The sequence below is a fragment of the Felis catus genome, chromosome D3, assembly GCF_018350175.1.
Source record: "Felis catus isolate Fca126 chromosome D3, F.catus_Fca126_mat1.0, whole genome shotgun sequence".
Classification (NCBI taxonomy): domain Eukaryota; kingdom Metazoa; phylum Chordata; class Mammalia; order Carnivora; family Felidae; genus Felis; species Felis catus.
In genome coordinates this window covers 29,097,964-29,118,289 of record NC_058379.1, presented here as the reverse complement: position 1 = coordinate 29,118,289, position 20,326 = coordinate 29,097,964, and the positions used below count along the sequence as shown (strand labels likewise).

Sequence of the window (20,326 nt, the reverse complement as noted above, 5' to 3'; positions counted from 1 at the left end):
GTATATACACCTCAAATCACTGTTGTATGCCTGGAACTAATATAATATTGTATGTCAACTACATTTCAATTAAAAAAATTGTAGTCCTTTAAATTTGAGGATACATGCATAATCTGGGGTCTGTCAGTTTTAGGCATAGTATGTTACCAGAAATGATGAAACCCAAAGAACGAGAGGACTAGGCTGAGGCAGGATGTTCATGAGATCAGCAAAAGCCACCCTTAGCAGGCTAAGCCCACCCAACAAATTAGGGCCGTGCCACCAACCAAAAGAACAAGGGCTTTCTTTATAGACACCAACCCCTTGCTTTGTCTGAAGGTGGGCCACGGGTCTCACAGAGGGAGACTATAAGAAAACTTTGGTCTCCAGGGTCGTGATCTCTAAAATGTTGGTGGTGTTCCAAACTGATTTGGGAGTCTTGGGAAATCAATGTATGGGAATATCAGTGTTACAAGAGCTTAGCACAATGCTTGGCACATAGCAGGCTTATTACCATTCTTAAAGGTGCAAAATTTAAAACTCAGCCAACAGCAACAAAATGATAAACTATTTATTATTTATAGCGGACATGGTGTTCAAATCCTGGACATCCATCTCACCCTTCCTTTGTGAGCAGCAGTGATGAAATCTGGAGAACTGGCCTCACTCCAGGAGTGAGCCTATTCATCGAAGGGTAAGAAAGACAGGTTCAGGGATGGGCAGGGGACCCAATTCTGGCAATGAGACATGAGAAAAGGTTCCCGCAGGTCTCCAAGTTCCTGTTCACTCCCAGAGTACAATACAAAGTCAGTTTTCTCAGCCTTGCCTTTGCCCCACCTTCACCATGGACTCTGGACAACAGTGAGTAAGCATAGCCCATGATGCTGCAGGCAGGCAGCTGTCCCACAGCCAGGAGTGGAACCAGCTAGAAACACTGTACTTGATGCATTAACATGATTAAACACTTGATCTTTACAGACTGTGAGCATACATGTTCTTCCCTGAATTCAGGGAAAACGTTATACAAAATTACCTCTGCCTTTCCGAGCTGTGCTTTCTTCTACCCAATACACTTTCGGAAGACCTTTAAGCAGTCGGAGAAGGTAAGGAACCACAGAATCTTTATGCTTAAAAAAAAAAACAAACACATTTAATACAAATGTGTGGCTGGTAGCTTTTTAGTACTAAGCCTAAAGCAAAGCATACACATCCAAATCATCTCAAATATGGATGGTCCCATGGCATTGCACCCTTCCTATTTCCATGTGGTGGCAGCAGGGGGCGTCCGAGGTCATCCCATAAGCCTGCACTAGGTGCCTAAGGGAAGGGCTACAACCTGCTCTTCTGCTCTGAATGTCCAGCCTGGTTCTGGCCTCCTCTGGACACTGGGCCCCTACGAGGGCCTCTCCAGAAGGTATGTGTGAGCACACACTCTCAAAACTGCCTCAGTAAGAGTATTCAGAAAGCCCCCAAGCCTTTCAGTGGGCCCCAGGATCAGATCCTCTGGACTGAGGGAAGCTCACAGCCAGAAGCTTTTAAACTTGGTGATACTTCTGTTATTCATGGCCTTTGTCCCCTTTTCTTTTTTCTTTTTTTTCTTAAATTTCTGCTTCATGTTTCCTTTTGCTTCTCTCAATCTGAGCATTAGACTTAATAGCCATCGTTAGCCAATACAAAAACTACTTTCTTCTAGTTTCCAAGCTAGCCAGTCAACATGTAACTTCACAATCTTCTATGACTGGCTCTTTTGGCTGTTTCCCTACTTATAACTGCTCCAGTTAAGGATTAGGTAAGTGTGCTCCTGAGAAGAGGAATACCATTTGGTTCTGAAACACTGATAAACACATGTGGTGATATTGAAAACATGACTCCACGGGGTTCCTGGGTGGCTCAATTAGTTAAGCATCTGACTTTAGCTTAGGTCATGATCTCACAATTCTTGGGTTCAAGCCCCACATCGAGCTTGCTGCTGTCAGCATGGTGCCTGCTTCGGATCCTCTTTTTCCCTCTCTCGCTGCCCATTCTCTGCTCATGCTCTTTCTCTCTCTCAAAAAAAAAAAAAAAAAAAAAGAAAGAAAAAGAAAACATGACTCCAAATTCTGTGACACTCCAACTGAAAGGTGGAGTCAAATTCACTTCCTCTAGAAAATGGGCTGCCTTAGTGACTTGCTTCTGGTGTTTTTAGAAAGTACAGCTGATCCTCGAACAAGGGTTTGAAGTACACGGGTCCACTTATATATGGCTTTTTTACAGTATTGTAAATGTATTTTCTCTTCCTTACAGTTTTCTTAATAACATTTTCTTTTCTCTAGTTTATTGTTTTCAGTAAGGCTTCTGGTCAATAGTAGGCTATTAATAGTTAAATTTTGGGAGAATCAAAATTATATGTGGATTTTCAATGGCACAGGGGGTCAGTGCCCCTAAACCCTACATTGTTCAAGGGTCAGCTGTGGTATAAATGAGACTGACTTCCTAGGTTAGGTTAAAAAAGCAGTGCAGCATCCATCTGCCTTTCTCTCAGGACACATGCCCTTGGGACCCAGACACTATGTTGTGACAGACAGACAGGGGCGCCTGGGTGGCTCAGTCGGTTGAGCATCTGACTTCAGCTCAGGTCATGATCTTGCAGTTTGTGGGTTTGAGCCCCACATCGGGCTCTGTGCTACCAGCTCAGAGCCTGCAGCCTACTTCAGATTCTGTGTCTCCCTCTCTTGCTGCCCTTCCCCTACTCGCACTCTGTCTCTCTCTCAAAAATAAATAAACGTTAAACATTTTTTAAAAAAATTTTTTAAAAGGGGCGCCTGGTGGCTCAGTTGGTTGAGCACCCAACTTCAGCTCAGGTAGTGATCTGGGTTCACGGGTTCAAGTCCTACGTCAGGCTCTGTGCTGACAGAGCCTGGAGCTTGATTTAGATTCTGTGTCTCCCTCTTTCTCTGCCCCTCTGCTGCTCACACACACACTCTCTCTCTCAAAAATAAATTAAAAAAAAAAGTGATATAGCCCAGGCCACACGGAGAGGTCATGTACATAGGGGTGCCCTGGCTAAGAGCCCCAGCTTAGGTCCCAGCAACAGCCAGGATCCACGCCCACACATGTGCATGAATGAGTCTTCTCAGGTGATTCCAGCCTCTAGCTTTCAAGCCCACCATGTGACACTGAATGGAGCAGAGACAAATGACTCTTCTGAGCTCTAATTAAATTGCAGATTCATGAGGAAAAAAACAAATAAACAAATCTGTTGTATTAAGCCACCAAGTTTTGGGGTAGTTTGTTACACCACAATAAATAACCATGACAAATAGAGAACTTTCTTTACCAAATGCAAAACTTTTCCTCTGAATCACATAAAGGAGTTGGTTACATCTGTCCAGGATCCCAGTGTACTAATACGCACAAAACTCTGAAGGATGTGCACAGCCAGGCTCCCTGTAGAGGAAGTGACCCCAGGTGTTCTCCCCTGTATAACCTGTTATGGCTTTTGTAGCATGTGGTAGTAAACTACTTCTTTTCATTAAAAAAAAAAAAATTTTTTTTTAATGTTCATTCATTCTTGAGAAAGACAGAGACACAGAATCCAAAACAGGCTCCAGGCTCCGAGCTGTCAGCACAGAGCCCGACGCAGGGCTCGAACTCATAAGCAGTGAGATCATGACCTCAGCCGAAGTCGGACGCTCAACCGACTGAGCCACCCAGGCGCCCTGGTAGTAAACTACATCTGCTACCAAGGCCACAGCAGCTGCCAGCGTGGCCCACTGACTAGACATGGAGGCCAGTAGCACAGTCCATCCTGGATGGAGGCAGGGAATATCAACACCAGGTGAACCAAGAGAAAGCTGGTTACTAGGGCTCAGAGGGCTGGCAAAGAGTGCTGGGCTCCTTTCCTAGTGTCCATGAGGCCAACAGGATTCCTGGAAACACTGGCAGACTGTATGGCTCAAGGGACATCAGCTGCCACCCCAAGTCTTGCCAATCCTTACCAGGAACCCAAATTACACCAAAGGCAATTTGTATTCATCTCTTCTATGCCACCCTAAAAAGCCTACTACAAGTATTAGGGTCAATCTATTAAGGTCAATCTTTAGGTCAGTCTATTAAGTAAAGTTTGCCAAAGGTATTTTCAATTAATACACATTTGAACAGCAGTTTCTCATACAAATTATTTTAAAAATCATTTTCCTTGTTTATACTTAAATTTAAATAAATTAAATTTAATTTAAATAGGACTTTGCAAATAGAAAAGTAGAAATGATTTTTTCTTTTCACACTTATAAATAAATAGAATAATTAAAATGCAGTTTATGTGCATCTAATTTTGGTTTTTCATGGGGCCCTGATCAAATAACCTATTTAATTTTTTAAATATTACTCTAAAATTAAAATGCTTATTTTTTTACAAATGCATAACTATTCTGTCAAAAATATTAATCCTTGTTGAAGTAGAATTCCAGAACACATAAGCGTTTTTAGATAAATAAAAATTCAAATATCAGACATCATTTTTTTCCTCGCACAGCATGATTAAACATGGAATTAAAAGTGATTCTTGATAATGATAACAATAAATAAATAAAAGAGTCTGTATTCAGTGATTAATCATTTGCTTTAATTAGCTTTGGGAAGTACTAAAAAAACAAAAAACAAAAAAAATGGTCACATCATTTTCTATTGGAGCCACAACATTGATTTTTAAATTACCCCTAAAGGACACAGTAACATGTACTCTAAAAGTTATATCTATCACAGTTCTTTTTTTTTTTAAGATTTTTTTTTTTTATTTGTAAGTAATTTCTATACCTAATGTGGGCTTGAACTTACAACCCCAAGATCAAGAATCACATGCTTCACCAACGTAGCCAGCCAGGCATACCTATACCTATCACAGTTCTGAAAAAGATGGTATTATGTCAAAATTATCTCAAAGAACCCTATCTTTTCACAAGGAAAAAAAAAAAATGGTTACTCTGAGTTTGACCGATAAATGTTTGACCTTAGATTAAAAATCAAGTCTACCCTGGAAGGCACACAATTATTTCACAAGCATTTTAACTAACTTTCTGGCAAAACAACAATCAAAATCCATTATATATATATACACATATATATATACGTATATATATATATGTATATATATGTGTATATATATATATTTTAACTTAATATATTCACACAATTCAAAAAACAAAATTTCCTAAGAAGGTATACTTAACTAAATTAATTAAATCACACACCCCAACCTGTTCCACCTACTCTGCCTCACTATCACTAACCACCTTTATTAGGTTTGTATGCATTCTTCTAGTACTGCTTCAGGTAAATATAACCAGGTACAAATTTAAATTCTAATTACATTCCCCCTTTTACAGAAACACTTTTAATGTAGTAAAGACATACCTGAAGATCAGATTCAACGAGAAAAATGCCCAATGCAATCACTGCATCTCTCCGTCGTTCATCCAATTGGAAGATCCCATGGAAATCTACTGGGCACATACAAAGCAGCTTTTGGACCTAGAAAATGAGACCACCACCAACAACAACCAAAAACCCATAGATTAAAAAAATATATAAACCCACATTCAGAATATAAGATATAAACAATAGCATAAACACCAATGAGTCTATATAACCAGTAAGTCATTCTTTTCCAATTCAAAGGTCATAAAAAGATCATCTCCAGCTTCTGAAATGATCATGCACATGCTCCCAAAACATATATGCACTGAGAAGCTTGGACCAAGGGTTAAAATGATGTACACACAGAGGAAGTAAAGCACAAGAGCCAACGTCTGCATTTCAGAGTCAGAATAATCACAGATCTCCACTACTCAGTGGTACTCAAAAGCACTTTACCCAAACCTACCTACAGTCGCAATGCCTCCCATACTGTTCATTAAAAGATTAAATGTGGGAGAGGGGGGAGATGAAATGTGGGTAAAGCACTTAGGACAGTGCATAATACATACTATGCATTTAATAAACAATATCTGTTGTTACTGGATATGCCATAAGAGTGGCTAGCAGAAGCAGATAGGCAGTAAATCAGCAATTTATTGAATATATGGAGAACTTAGAATTATTTTCAAAACAGTAAATACCTGACATAAAGGAACTAAAAATCTGGATTTGTTATGAATAGGAAAATAGGTGATGCCTATTCACCTTGAAAATCCCTGCCATAAGAACCCTTGAGCAGAGCATTCAGACACATCAGGCCTCAGCTTTGCTGTTCTGTTATGGAACCAATGAGAAGTCATTCACTGACATTCATACAGTTTCTTGGGATGTTCTAACGGCAAAGGAGATCAAGTGCAATGCTTGAGATTTGCTTTGAAAATATCAATTATCATTGCAATTTAAAAAAAGAAAGCGTATTTTAAAAGGGCAAATACACAATCCAGAAAGAGAAGCACCTTCTAACCTGAAGAGAAGTAACGTTCTTTGTCTTAGTAATCTTTCTCTTAGGAATGATTGTAAAGAAATAATTAGAGATCTAAAGCATTCTGGCAGAGGTCGCTGGAGAGACAATACAATGGGAAAGAGAAAGCAGGGATGCCCAGAGGTCCAAGTTCAGGTAGAGACTGGGAGCCTGGCTTGTACTCTAATAGCAATGCAAAGCCAAAGCCAAGGAGACAGTCTCACAACTTCTTTAACTCCAACATCTTAATATCAGTGAATCAACTCCTATTTGTTTTTTAAATATTTTATTTTTAAGTAATCTGTGGGGCTCAAACTTACAACCCCAAGATCAAGAGTTGCACACTCCACCGACTGAGCCAGCCAGGTACCGTAAAATAACTCCTATTTAACTACAACTCCCCCTCCCCGCCCCAGTAACTACAATTTCCCCAGGAGTCTCAAACCAAGTAGGAAAGTTTCAGCCCTGACAAAGACACCTGTGACTGCACACAGGCACGGCAAAGACTGAAGCAGGTACCACGTGAAACGAGACCCAGGAATATAAAGTTTAATCTCACAAAACGGTCTTGAAAATATTTCACAGCTCTGTGTAAATAAAAAGCAAACTTATTAAATTACTTCATTAACAACAACAAAAAACACACGAAAAATGGAAGGTGAGCTTTTCTTTTCATTGAGCATAATTTCTCTAAAGACATCCAGAATACATGATGCAAGTTCAACTACTTCACTGAGATGATGCTCACTTGGATTTCAGACCTGAAGACCTCTCACAACTCCCAAATGTAAGCAGAATCAGAGATGGAGAGCTGAAAGAAGTTGCACACTCATCTGCCAAATGTCCCCTTTCAGGCAGATCATGTGTAATCCTATCTTTGTTTAATAGGTTAAGCAACTAGGCCCAGACAGGTTAAGTACAATCTTAGACAATAGGCTCTCAACTTGATCCTCTCTGACTTTTGTCTCTCCCTACTCCAATATTACTACTCCCAGCTCATGCACCTTCAACAGCTCCCCACCCCAGTGAACACTCAATGCACACTCCCAACCTGGCAATGAAGGTCCTTCCCAACTTGCCCCAAACACCCGGGCCCTGAATACCGAGCTCACTTCTCCCTACCTGGCCTTTTCCATGGTTTTCACCCATCTTTAACATTTCATTCAACCTGCCTTATCTCCCCTATAAAAATTCTATCCATCCTTCCAAGATCCTGTCTCCCATTTCTCAAAGCTTTCTCAGACCCCAGTAATGTGCTAAGATCTTTCCCATCACACCTCTCAATAGCCCACCAAGAATAACGTAATTTTCTTGACATAATTATCTTTTGAAAAGTCTTATTTCAGAGTTACTTGTATACTTATCTTCCTTTCACTGCAGACAGGACTGTGTTCGCCTCATCACTGCCCCCCACATCACTGTATCTGATGCACCCTACACGTTCCAGAAACTTAACTATTTAGTGGAACTAAAGGGGCTGAAGTCACAGGGATTTAATGAGATAGGAAGGAAAGTAAAAAGAAAGAGGACCACTGGAACCCAGCCATCCTACTGTAGGGCTTAACTATGTGGTGTCATTTGTCATATAACCAGTACTGGGCACAGTGCTGGCATGCAATTGGCACTGAACAAATATTTGCTGCATCATTAAATGAACAGGGGGATGGATGGAAGAATAATCAGGTTAAGTCATGTATAATATGTAGTCACACTCTCACAATCCTTACAATCCAGCCAGAGTTATACAACCAATAAAAAGGCCACAACTAGTGAATAATGCAGGTCAGAAACTAAATGATGAGGGCCCCCAAAAGCCTGGCACCAGGTCTAGGCTCTGATGCAAAATGGCCTTGGACACTGGGACTCTAGTAGGGGGAAAAAAAGTGAAGACTTGAACCCGGGTTCTATAGAAGTCATCACATATCAGACAAGGGAAAATCAGTTCTGCTGGGTGCCAGTCTCCAAATACTAATAGTCAATAGTTATTGAACATTGATCATATGTGAGGTGCTGGTTTGTATTTATCTAATCCTCACAATAGTGCACTATTTATTATCTTCATTCTATGGATGAAGAAACTGAGACACAGAGAGGTCAAAGTCCTAATGCAGAATAAAGCATTAATGCTGCAATTTAAAAGAATGAAAAGAGGGGCGCTTGGGTGGCTCAGTTGGTTAAGTGTCCGACTTCGGCTCAAGTCATGATCTCACAGTTCATGTGTTTGAGCTGTGCTGACAGCTCAGAGCCTGGAGCCTGCTTCGGATTCTGTGTCTCCCTCCCTCTCTGCCCCTCCCCTGCTTGCAGTCTGTCTGTCTCTCAAAAATAAACATTAAATTTTTTCTTAATTTAAAAAATGAAAAGAAAAAACACTGATTTTTTTTCAGAATTTTACAATCAACTAAAAAGTTGGTTGTTTTTAGGGGGTAAAGGGGAGTAGATCCTGCATTATTAAAGGTTGTTAAGCTCAAAATCTGACAGTGGTGGCCATTTACAAAAAGGATCCAAAGGGGCTCTGGGCAACACTTTGAGGAAGTTGATAAGTCAATGGACAACCAGGAGGCAACAAAGGTAACTCACTTAGACTTTGCTAAGAATTCTTGACAATACTTTAACCGAAGGCTATTAAAAGAGAAAGACCACAAGGTGAATTAGACTGCCAAGGTAAAGAAATGCCAAACCAAGGAGAAAACAAGGTGCCCCCACAAGTCTGAACCATTGGGCAGAGAGAACTGCAGATGAAAAGTCAAAACATAACAGTGGGTGTAGGTAAAATATTTAGGTCAAAATAAACCTACCAATAATAGCATTACATGTTGGATAATTAATGAGTTTTTAAAAGAATACAACTTTTGTTATCTGAAACCTCTGGGAATAGTCTTTATAGAGAAACAAAATTCCCTGAGAACAGGAGATTAAGCTTTAAGTATTAGTGGCAGTGTTTCGTTAAATCTGTTTTTTAAAAATCCCCCCCCCCCTTTTTAGTTTATTTTATTGGAGGAGGAGGGGCAGAGAGAGAGGGAGAGAGAATCTCAAGCAGGCTCCGTGCATGATCCCACAAACCACAAAATCATGACCTGAACCGAGATCAAGAATCAGATGCTTATTTGACTGAGCCACCCAGGTGACCTGTTAAATCTGGGTTTTTTTTTTTTTAAGTTTATTTATTTATTTTGAGAGAGAGAGAGAGCAAGCACGAGCAGGGGAGGGGTAGAGAGAGAGGGAGGGAGAGAATCCCAAGCAGGCTCTGTACTGTCAGCACAGAGCCCAATGCAGGGCTCTGACCCATGAACTGCAAGATCATGACCTGAGCCAAAATCAAAAGCCAGACACTTAACCGACTGAGCCACTCAGGCGCACCTAAATCTGATTTTTAGTTGTCTTTCTCAAAAGCACTATCCCCATCCATGGAGAACACTGAACATAAGCTAACATTTCCTAAGTGACTGAGAGCTATCATGATAACAGTGATTGTAACAAGATTCACATGGAGCTGCAGATGCATGTGGAACAGCACCTGCTCCTACAAGCAGTCCTGGATGAGGGTTTCATTAAAGATGTTCTGTTGGCTGTGATCAATTAACATGGCTTTCTACAACATCCAACACAAGTAGCGCTCCATGAGCCTTTACACACAACGAATGAGTCTCCGTTTCTTGAGCCCAGCTCATGTACTTGGCAGAGTACAGCACATACAAATGCATGTCTCTGATTCCTGACACATCGTTTCACCAGGCAATGCTCAGGGGAGCTGTACGGAGTTGCGATTTTCATTCCAACTCTAGCACTTCTTATCTAAGTGACCCAAGGTAACTGACAAAACCTATCTGAACATTTTGACTTTGTATTTCCTTCTGTAAAACGTGGACAAAACAGCAAGTGTGTGTATATATATAAATCCACAGAATCTTGCTAATGTCTTAAAATTATGCCAAGGGACGCCTGGGTGGCTTAGTCGGTTGAGCGTCCGACTTTGGCTCAGGTCATGATCTCACAGCTCATGAGTTTGAGCCCCACATCGGGCTCTGTGCTGACAGGTTGGAGCCTGGAGCCTGCTTTGGATTCTGTGTCTCCCTCTCTCTCTGCCCCTAACCCACTCACATCCTATCTCTGTCTCTCTCAAAAATAAATAATAAAATAATAAAAAAATTTTTTATTTTTTTTAATTTAAATTTTAATTTAAATTTTATTTAAAATTTTATTTAAATTTAATTTAAAATTTAATTTAAATTTTAATTTAAAAAATTAAAAAAATAATAAAATAAAATAAAATAAAATAAAATAAAATAAAAATAAAATAAAATAATAAAACTATGCCAATATTGATAAGTCTTCTCCCCCAAGTCTCAGTTTTCTCAAATGTAAAAGGATGACCAGATAGTTTTTTTGCAATGTCTGCTCTAGCAATAAAATCTTGTTATCCAAGAACTTCTACCTGTGGCCAGGAGAGATTAATAGGATCTGGATTTACGTTCCTGCCATAAAACAACTAGGAAAATGGACAAATACATGAAACCACTGATTTCATACACTGGACAAGGAGCACAGGACTATAATACCTGAGAGGCAGAGGAAACAAAGTGAGCCCTATGACTGCCTGGTTTTCTGCCAAAAGACATATCTCAGACCACAGAACAGGAAAGGACATCCCAGTCATGCAGGTCTAAGTGGAGGAGATAGAAGTAAGAATACAGGAAGTCTAAAGCAGCTGGAAATTCTGAAGAGGAGAGAGCTAAACAAAAAAAATCTCCAGAAATCATAGCAAGAGTTCCCTTGAATTTTTGATGAATACTAACACACACTAGTATAGGTGATATTCCAGGAAGTTGGAAAAGAACAACCAGGGAACTGCGTACTGAATAGTTCCCAGAGTTCATATATAGCCGAGAAGAGTCTGAGTTACTCCCAGCCAGAGTGGAAAGCCCTCAAAGCATTCAGTAGAAACCTTAAAAGGGCCATACCTTAGCAGTGGAGTTAAACTATCCCTGTAGCAAAAGCTATTATAGACCTGCCCTAGCAAAGTTTTAAATTAGCTTTGTAAAATTAGCTTTGTAGCTTTCCTGTTTCTGTGGTCTGAGATATGTCTTTTGGCAGAAAACCAGGCAGTCATAGGGCTCACTTTGTTTCTTCCATCTCTCAGGTATTATAGTCCTGTGTTCCTTGTCAGTGTATGAAATCAGTGGTTTCATATATTTGTCCATTTTCCTAGTTGTTTTGTGGCAGGAAGGTAAATCCAGATCATTATTCGCTCAGAAAAAGCATCTGAAAAAATTCCACACTTCTTCATGATAAAAACACTCAACAAACTAGAAATAGAACTTCCTCAACTTGAAAAAGGGCATCTATAAAACACTCAGAACTAACATCATATTTAATGGTAAAAGGCTGAAAGTTGCCCCCGAACAGGAACAAAATAAAGATGCCCACTCTCACCACTTCTATCCAGTATTGTCCTGGGGGTTCTAGCCAGGACAATTAGATACGAAAATGAAATAAAAGGCATTCAGATTGGAAAAAAAAAAAAGTAAAACTATATTTGCAGATGACATAATCTTATATAAAGAAAAAACTAAAAAACATATTAAAACTAAAAAACAAGTGTAGCAAGGTTGCAGGATCAACATACAAAAATCAATTGCAATTAGAGTTTCAGTTTTACAAGATGAAAGAGTTCTGAAGGTGGATGGTGGTGATGGTAGTAAAACATTATGAATGTATTCACAAAAACCATTTACTTTTGCTTCCTGGCACTTGTTAGCGTTTTCAATTGTACTTACTTGTAATTTTTTGTTTAATGCTTGTCTGTCTCCATGCCAAACTCCATGACAGAAAAACAATGTCTACTCATTCAATCCCTCTAATAGGTCCCTTCAAGGCCTGGCACACAGCAGGCACTCAAAGACTGAATGAATGAATGAACAAACGAACGAATAAACGAATGTCACCATCGTTTGCTTTTATAACAGTACATATAGCTTTGGCTGGCCTAAATCTAGGCTTCCAGACCAGCTTTACACACAGAAGTATTCAGGAAAAGAGAACAGCTTCAGCAGCAAAGATAGAGCCTCTCAGAACTAAGTCAATAAATGCAAGTGAGATCTGAGGATTTTTGCCTCAACCATGTATTTTATCACATAAACATAAATAGTGTTCTGACTGGCTTGGCAATGTTCACAAAAGGCCAAGCCTTTTCCCAAAATTCCAAGGTACATGAAAGAAGCAAATACAAAAACAAATAAATATATAAATAATGAGGACAATGAAGTGCACAGATAAATTTCAGCAATTTAAATCAAAGATAGGAATAGCTGCTGGTGGAAAGGACTGAAGGCAACCACATCCCCCACTAGGTACGAACTGCAAACACAGACGGCAGGAAAGAAAATCTGCAGTAAGGAGTAAGAAATAGAACATTCTTACTCTCTTGGGGAGTAAACAACTAGTGACATGTCAATTCCAAGACTCCCTAAGGGCATCAATATAAACAATATGGTCATAATAATCTTCTTAATGCACATTACTCTTGGCCCTGAAATATTGAAGGGCTCTTCCCTGTCTCATCAATTCAATACAAACTCTTGAGTCTGGGACTACATATGAAGCCATCTGCTTTCTTCTCCACTTTCATTTCCATTCTCTAAATATACTATATTTCTGGGGCACTGGGTGTCTCAGTTGGTTAAGCATCCGACTTCAGCTCAGGTCACAATCTCACAGTTTGTGGGTTCAAGCCCCACATCAGGATCTCTGCTATCAGTGTAGAGCCTGCTTCAGATCCTCTGTCCCCTTCTCTCTCTCTCTGCCCCTCCCCTATTCTTACGCGCTCTCTTTCTCTCAAAAATAAACATTTAACATAAACATTTTAGGGGCGCCTGGGTGGCTCAGTCAGTTGAGCGTCCGACTTCGGCTCAGGTCATGATCTCGCGGATCTGTGAGTTTGAGCCCCACATCAGGATCTGTGCTGACAGCTCAGAGGCTGGAGCCTGCTTTGGATTCCGTGTCTCCCTCTCTCTCTGCCCCTCCCCCACTCATGCTCTGTCTCTCTGTCAAAAATAAAATAAACATTAAAAAAATTTTTAAATAAACATTTTAAAAAACTAAAAAAAATACTCTATTTCTTTTTTTTTTTTTAACGTTTATTTATTATTGAGAGACAGAGAGACACAGAGCATAAGGAGGGGAAGAGCTGAGAGATGGAGAGACACAGAATCTGAAGCAGTCTCCAGGCCCTGAGCTGTCAGCACAGAGCCCGATGTGGGGCTCAAACTCAAAAACCACAAGATCATGACCTGAGCCAAAGCCAGACGCTTAACCAATTGAGCCACCCAGGTGCCCCCCAAAATACTCTATTTCTACTGAACCCTATTACTGCTGTTCCTCATTTTCTTCTGTGCTTTGCTTTCTTCTATCTGAAATGACCTTCCCCTACCAACTACTCTTGGCATTTACAAATGCCCATTCCCAGGCCTTCCATATTTAAAATCTCTGCCGAAAGTAACCTCCCAGCAAGTGCCCATGATGCTTTCATTTTCTTAGAGCAGGTTTCACTTTTTTGCCTTCTAAATTTCCACATACCTGCCAAGACTCATGGAGAGTTCTTTGGGGGCCTGAAGAAAAAATTATCTGTACTTCCCATTCCCATGCCAACAAAGTGCAAAACAGCTAAATATCTTCACAGAGGAGTTTTATTGAAAAGCCATATGGTCCACCATCAGCTCCTTTCTGGAAAACTGGCCAGCCCCCACCTATCACTACTTCTACTTGTTATAAATTATTTGAGGGTTAGGATTGTGTGCACACCTAGACCCAACTGTCAAAAGAAAAAAGATACCCAGAGCAGGCACAGCTAGAAGTCAGTACCCAAGCAACAATACCCTGAATTCAAGTTTCCACATAGCAGAAAACAAGAGCACAATGTCACACCATCATTTCTGTTTCATGGTTTTTGGTTAATTCGTAAAATATCATTATCTTAGAATCAAAAGAATAAGGTCCCCTTTTATGCTTGCAGAGTTAGCAGGAAAAAGTAAACAAAATCCAACAACAGTGAAGCTATAAACATGCACAAGGTCTCTTGCTAATGCTATCTACCATAACTAAGTATAATCCTTTGAAAACAGTTGGGCAGTAAACATCAAGACCTATCCACATTTAACACAAGAATGTAATTCAAAATTAGACAAAATTCTAAGTGTATAAACGCACAATTTTACAAGGGAAAAACCAGACAGCCTAAACAGAGAAATCCTTAATTTTGATCTGTCAATAGAAAATATGACATGCAGCCATTAAAATAATAAATATGGGCTATTTTTGAAAAAAGCAATAAAGTGGAGTACCTGTGTGGCTCAGATGGTTAAGCGTCTGGCTCAGCTTATGATTTCACAGTTCTTGAGTTCGAGCCCCACTTCAGGCTCTGTGTCTCCCTCTCTCTCTGCCCCTCCCCTGCTCATGCTCTCTCTCTCAAAAATAAACATTAAAAAAAATTAAAAGAAAAAAAGAAAAAAGCGGGGCACCTGGGTGGCTCAGTCGGTTAAGCGTCCGACTTCGGCTCAGGTCATGATCTCGTGGTTTGTGAGCTCAAGCCCCACATTGGGCTCTGTGCTGACAGCTCAGAGCCTGCAGCCTGCTTCGAATTCTGTGTCTCCCTTTCTCTCTGCCCCTCCCCTGCTCATTCTCTGTCTCTGTCTCTCAAAAATAAATGTTAAAAAAATTTTTTTTTAAATAAAAAAGCAATAAAGTGAATATAGCTAAAGACTAAAAAGGAGGCCTAAGAAATTAAAAAGCTAAAGGGTTAGTGTTATGGGCTGAATTATGTCCCCCTAAAATTCATATACTGAAGTCCTCATCTCAGGCACCTCAGAATGTGACTGTTAATTTGGAACTAGGGCCTTTATTAACACAAGGTGATTAGGGTGGGCCACTCCTATCAATCTGGCTGGTGTTCTTATAAAAAGAGATTAGGATAGACAGGTACAAAGGGAAGACTATGCAAAGACACCAAAAGACAGCCACCTACATGCCAAAAAGAAAGGCTTCAAAAGAAACCTTCATCTTGGATGTCTAGCCTCCAGAACAGTGAGAAAATAAATTTCAGTTGTTTAAATCAATGTGGTATTACTATGTTATGGCAGCCCTAGCAAACTAGTATAGTTAATGTGGCATGATTACAGGTAAAGACTTTTTCTTCTTCCAATTTCTTCTTAAAATATTTTACAGCTGGTTTAACAATAGTTCTAACATCATGAATTCCCTCTACTGATGCTAATTTTCTCTTCTCTTATCCTATACATGGTTGTTTTGAACATAACTTCACAAAGGAAAGGGAGCGAGGATAGAAATTTTCAGCTTCATGATGCTGAAAAAATGCCAATACCATGATTTTTACTCCATGGCAAACCACTCTAAAGGAGTGGGTAACTATGAACTCCAGAAAGCCCAGTGTCCTGAGCATGAGGACATACATTCCTCCAAACAGAGATAAGAATTAACCAGCTCATCTTCTGGAGCACAACTGTCCACCAGGGAGGGGTCTGGCCTGTCCCTAATGCTGCAGTGCTATTTAAGCACCACACTGAGTTAGCTAAGACACCTCCAGATTCTGGCAGTCTAACTGAAGAAAAGAGAGGCTATTTTAGGACATGGAAAAAGATTCTGATCAAAGCCTCCTGAGGGTGGGAAGAGAGATGGAAGGGCAAGGAATGCTGCCTACTTTTCAGCTCTGCTGGGAACTCTCCATGTCCCAGGGTTCGGGTCCATTAGTATGATACAGGCCAGGTAAGAAAAGGCAGGAACAGCTCACCCATATCCTGGATACGAGGAGTACAACCAGACAGATCCAGACAGAAGCTTCTTGGCAGGGGTGGCTTAATAACATTCTTAAGACAGATGAGAAAGAGGAAAGCAGAGCAAGACTAGCAGGCAAAAAGAAATGAGAGGGAGACTGGAAGCCAACCGTACATGGAGAGTCCAGTGTAGACAAGACTCTCTTTTTGTCTATTTTGTTCCTCCCACGTTTCTCCTTTGGGAGATGGCTGAGGACTGCATGGGACGTGATCCCTCTAGGACACAGATGGTGTCCTCAGAGGCAACCTGCAATCCTGAGAGTGGGCCTCAGGCCTATGGCTCCAGTCTTAGGCGCAGCCTAGCAGCAAAAGGTCAAAGCTTAGATATGGATAAGAGAATAGGCACCCAGGAGTCTTGGGTTTGACTATCTGAATATGGCAGGAGTCTGGTCACCAGACCTGCATTACAACAGTAGCTAGGGGGACTTGCAGCAAGTCTGACTTGATGCTGATCACCTGGGCAACCTCATTAAAACTGTTTCTTATTGGGGCACCTGGGTGGCTCAGTCAGTTGAGCATCTGACTTCAGCTCAGGTCATGATCTTGCAGTTTGTGGATTCGAGCCCCACGTTGGGCTCTGTGCTGACAGCTCAGAACCTGGAGCCTACTTTGGATTCTGTGTCACCGCCTCTCTCGCTCTCTGCCCCTCCCCTGCTTGCTCTCTGTCTCCCAAAAATAAAATAAAAACATTAAAAAAAAAAAAAACCTGTTTCTTATTGACCTGGCCTACCGAGCACATATTAATTAACAGTAGATGCTCAACAAATGTTTTCTGAATGAAACAGTGAATTAAATAATTAAAAGAGAAGTAAAATCTACTTAGTAGCAATAGGCTAGGTTTCACAGCCTAGACTTGATGTAGGTGAGTGGGGTGAATAAACACCACTGTGGCATGTAGATAGACAAAGATAAGGAAAGTTATGTCATTAATGTGCCCCAAGTGCCATAAAACTATGTCAGGGCTGCCTGAATTACCAATGTCTAAAGTGAGATGTCAGGTCTAACTCATAAAACTTAGCCTTCCTCAGCTCAACCCTATCTGGACCAAGACCCATTAAGTCCTCTGCCTTCTCTTGGGGGGGTGGGGGGAGAAGAGAAAAAAAAACAGAAACAAAAAAATGAGAGAGGTTTTTCAACATTCATCTCCCCACTTAAGTCCCCACCTTCATTATCCTGGTGGGTACTGAGAAATTCCTTTACTCTTAAGAACCTCAAGAAGATTTCCCTAGGAACACTGAAGGCTTATTGTCCATTGGTTTAAAGTCGTGGAATGTAGTAAGCAGCCATATGTTATAGGACTAAACAGTAACAACGACCCTCAGCATAATCAAGTCTTAAGGTCCTAGATAAGAAAAGAAGAATCTACATATATGTGATGGAATCAGACACCTACAGAAGCCTTCTCTAAGAAAGAAGTTATTTCAAGGTCCCCAAGACCACTCACACATATATAATCGTACTCATAGCTAAATTTTATTACAGTAAATTATATTACAGTGAATTTATCAGCAAGAGAAAAGAGCAGGTGGAATCTGGAGAAAATTGTGCATGGGCTTCTTCATGTTCTCTCCTTCCTGTAAAGGTATACACTAAGCATGCTCCCTCTACAGCAGCAAACAATGTAGTGACCTGTGTGCTACATCTGTACCTAGGGAAGTCTAACAGAGACACAGCAGCCAAGGTTTTTATTGATAGACACAGGCACTGTCTGCCTAGCAACCATTAAAATCCCTAATTCCAAGAAAGAAAGCAGGTGTTCAATATAAATCACATTAATTGTACGAAGAGTCTAGGCACAGTGAACCACTCTTATCAATTAGGAAATGGAGGGAACAGTTCAAGTGCTAAGTTCCCAGATGTGAACCCAGGACCGACCTTGCAAGCAATCCCTTCTGAAGCCTCAGGCTTGCTCAGTTAACTCTTTTCAGATTTGTAAATGTTGCCAATGAGAATGAAGTACCTCCCAAACTAAGAGATGGTATTGGGGAGCTGACAATCTAAAAACTGCATTTTTAAAAAATGTTTATTTATTTATTTTTGTGTGGGGGGGAGCACATGGGAGGAGCAGGAGAGAGGAAAGACAGAATTCCAAGCAGATCCCATGATGTCAGTACAGAACCCAATGCAGGGCTTGAACCCATGAACCGTGAGATCATGACCTGAGCCAAAACCAAGAGTCAGACACTTAACCAACTGAGCTTCCCAGGCATCCCTAAAAGCTGTATTAATTAGTTATAAAATATATTGTAATTTTGATGACTGAAACAGTTACTATAAAATACAAAGCTAACAGCGTTGTAATTACAGAATGTTCTTGTAATTATCCAAAAAGGCCGAAGAAGGCCAGTTGGGCTTAAGGTGAATTTCTCAGAATTACTGAGTGGGAATAGGTCCCCTGCTAGAACTGCAGGACTGGGCTTTTTGTTTTTTTTGTTTTTTTGATTCTTATGTTTATTTCTTTTTGAGAGAGAGAGAGAGAGAGAGAGAGAGAGAGAATCCAGAGCAGGATTCACGCTGCCAGTGCAAAGCCCAATGTGGGGCTCGAACCCATGAGCCATAAGATCATAACCTGAACAGGTCGGATGCTCAACTGATGAGCCACCCAGGCGCCCCTGCAGGACTGTCTTCTTAAAGATCACCCACTCCCCTGCAATCTCTTCTCTCTTCTTCAAGTCCAGCAAGCAAACTTCTGATAGGATTTTTGGTCCTCCTACCAAGAAGAGAATGTGCTGACTAGCTGGCATGAATTTTATTTGATAAGCCAGCACCGTGGTCCATTAGTCAGGCTCATCCAATGATAACAGTTCTTAATCATTAGGTATCCATGTGCCTGCCTTTATTTGTGTCATTTTGTTGATCCTCATAATACTCTCAGCTAATACTGTCCTTATATTTTGAAAAGAAACCAAAGGATCATACCGGGGAACTGACCTACCCAGAGTCACACTCATGTAAGCAAACGATACAGGATTCAAATTCAGGTAGTCCTATCTCTAGAACTCATATTCTTTCCATTTTATTGAATTCCTCCTTTAGTCAGAAGTCAGGTTGGCATCAGTCTCCCAGGACCTGCTCACCCTGCGGGTAAGTGAGAAATCAGGTTTAAGAACCCACAAAGCCAAGGAAGGAGTAGGTCACTATGACAGAGTGCCTAACACAGCATTTCAACTTCACCACTCACCAGAGCCACAAAACGACTCTGAACAGCAGCAGGCAGGTCTCCAGTCTCCCTACTCTTAGACAACAGATCTCTTTCCATCTGCCAGGAAGATGTGTGAAAAAAGAATCCCATCCCTTCAGTGCTAATACACTTTAATGAGTCTCATCACACCATGGGGGGGGGGGGGGAAGAAAACTGACATTTACTATTCACCTATTCTGCCCAGGCACTTTATGCTTTGAACTCATTTACTCCTCAAGAACCACTTCATTTCACACATAAGGAAACAGGCTCTGAGAATTGAAGTAACTAGCCCAAGAGGACAAACAGTGACAGTGCGGGGACCAAACAGGTCTGACTCTGATATCTGTTCCTTCCAACATCTGAGCCACACCTTTGAGTCGCCTTTCACCTTTCTCCCAAGGAAAAGATACCCCCAGCATAAGTTGTCCTTTCTCCTCTGAAGGAATCCTGGGTTCAGTTCTCTGTCTATGACAGTTCATTACCCCTTCCTGGCCACTGTCCCTTCTTCACACACCATCTTTTACCCAGTCTAACGCTCCCTCTAGACTTCACGGAAAAACAATGCGCGGATTTGCATTTTAGAAAGCACTTTCAGATTTAGAAAGCACTTTCAGATTTACCATTCCACTTGCCCTTCACAATGATGTGAAGTGGGGAAAGCAGGTGAAAGCAACTCCATTTTATGAGAAAGAAATCTCTCCAAGGTCACGGAATAAAAAGCAGAGGAAGTCGGGAGCAGAGCCCCAGGTTTTGACCCTGGTCGTTTGCTCTTCCCACTGCTTCTCACTGCCTGCCGCCACTGCCCCTGCGATGTCACAAGGTGCCCCTCGGCTCAAACCCCAAACCCTGGCCAGTAGCTCACGTCCCTCGTCCGCCACCCACCCGCAACGTCCCTACCTGCCCAGC

At 41.0% G+C, this 20,326-nt stretch overlaps 1 protein-coding gene across 1 annotated transcript in view; it reads right to left on the bottom strand.

The window, feature by feature from the left end:
- The window catches only part of PI4KA (phosphatidylinositol 4-kinase alpha), a 112,122-nt gene that overhangs the window by 91,357 nt on the left and 439 nt on the right, over positions 1-20,326 (bottom strand). The window contains exons 2-3 of the mRNA XM_006938723.5: positions 5,371-5,487; positions 1,013-1,106 (exon numbers count right to left, since the gene is read on the bottom strand). Of these exons, the coding sequence (XP_006938785.2) occupies positions 1,013-1,106; positions 5,371-5,487 (211 nt within the window). The remainder of the gene's footprint in view (positions 1-1,012; positions 1,107-5,370; positions 5,488-20,326) is intronic.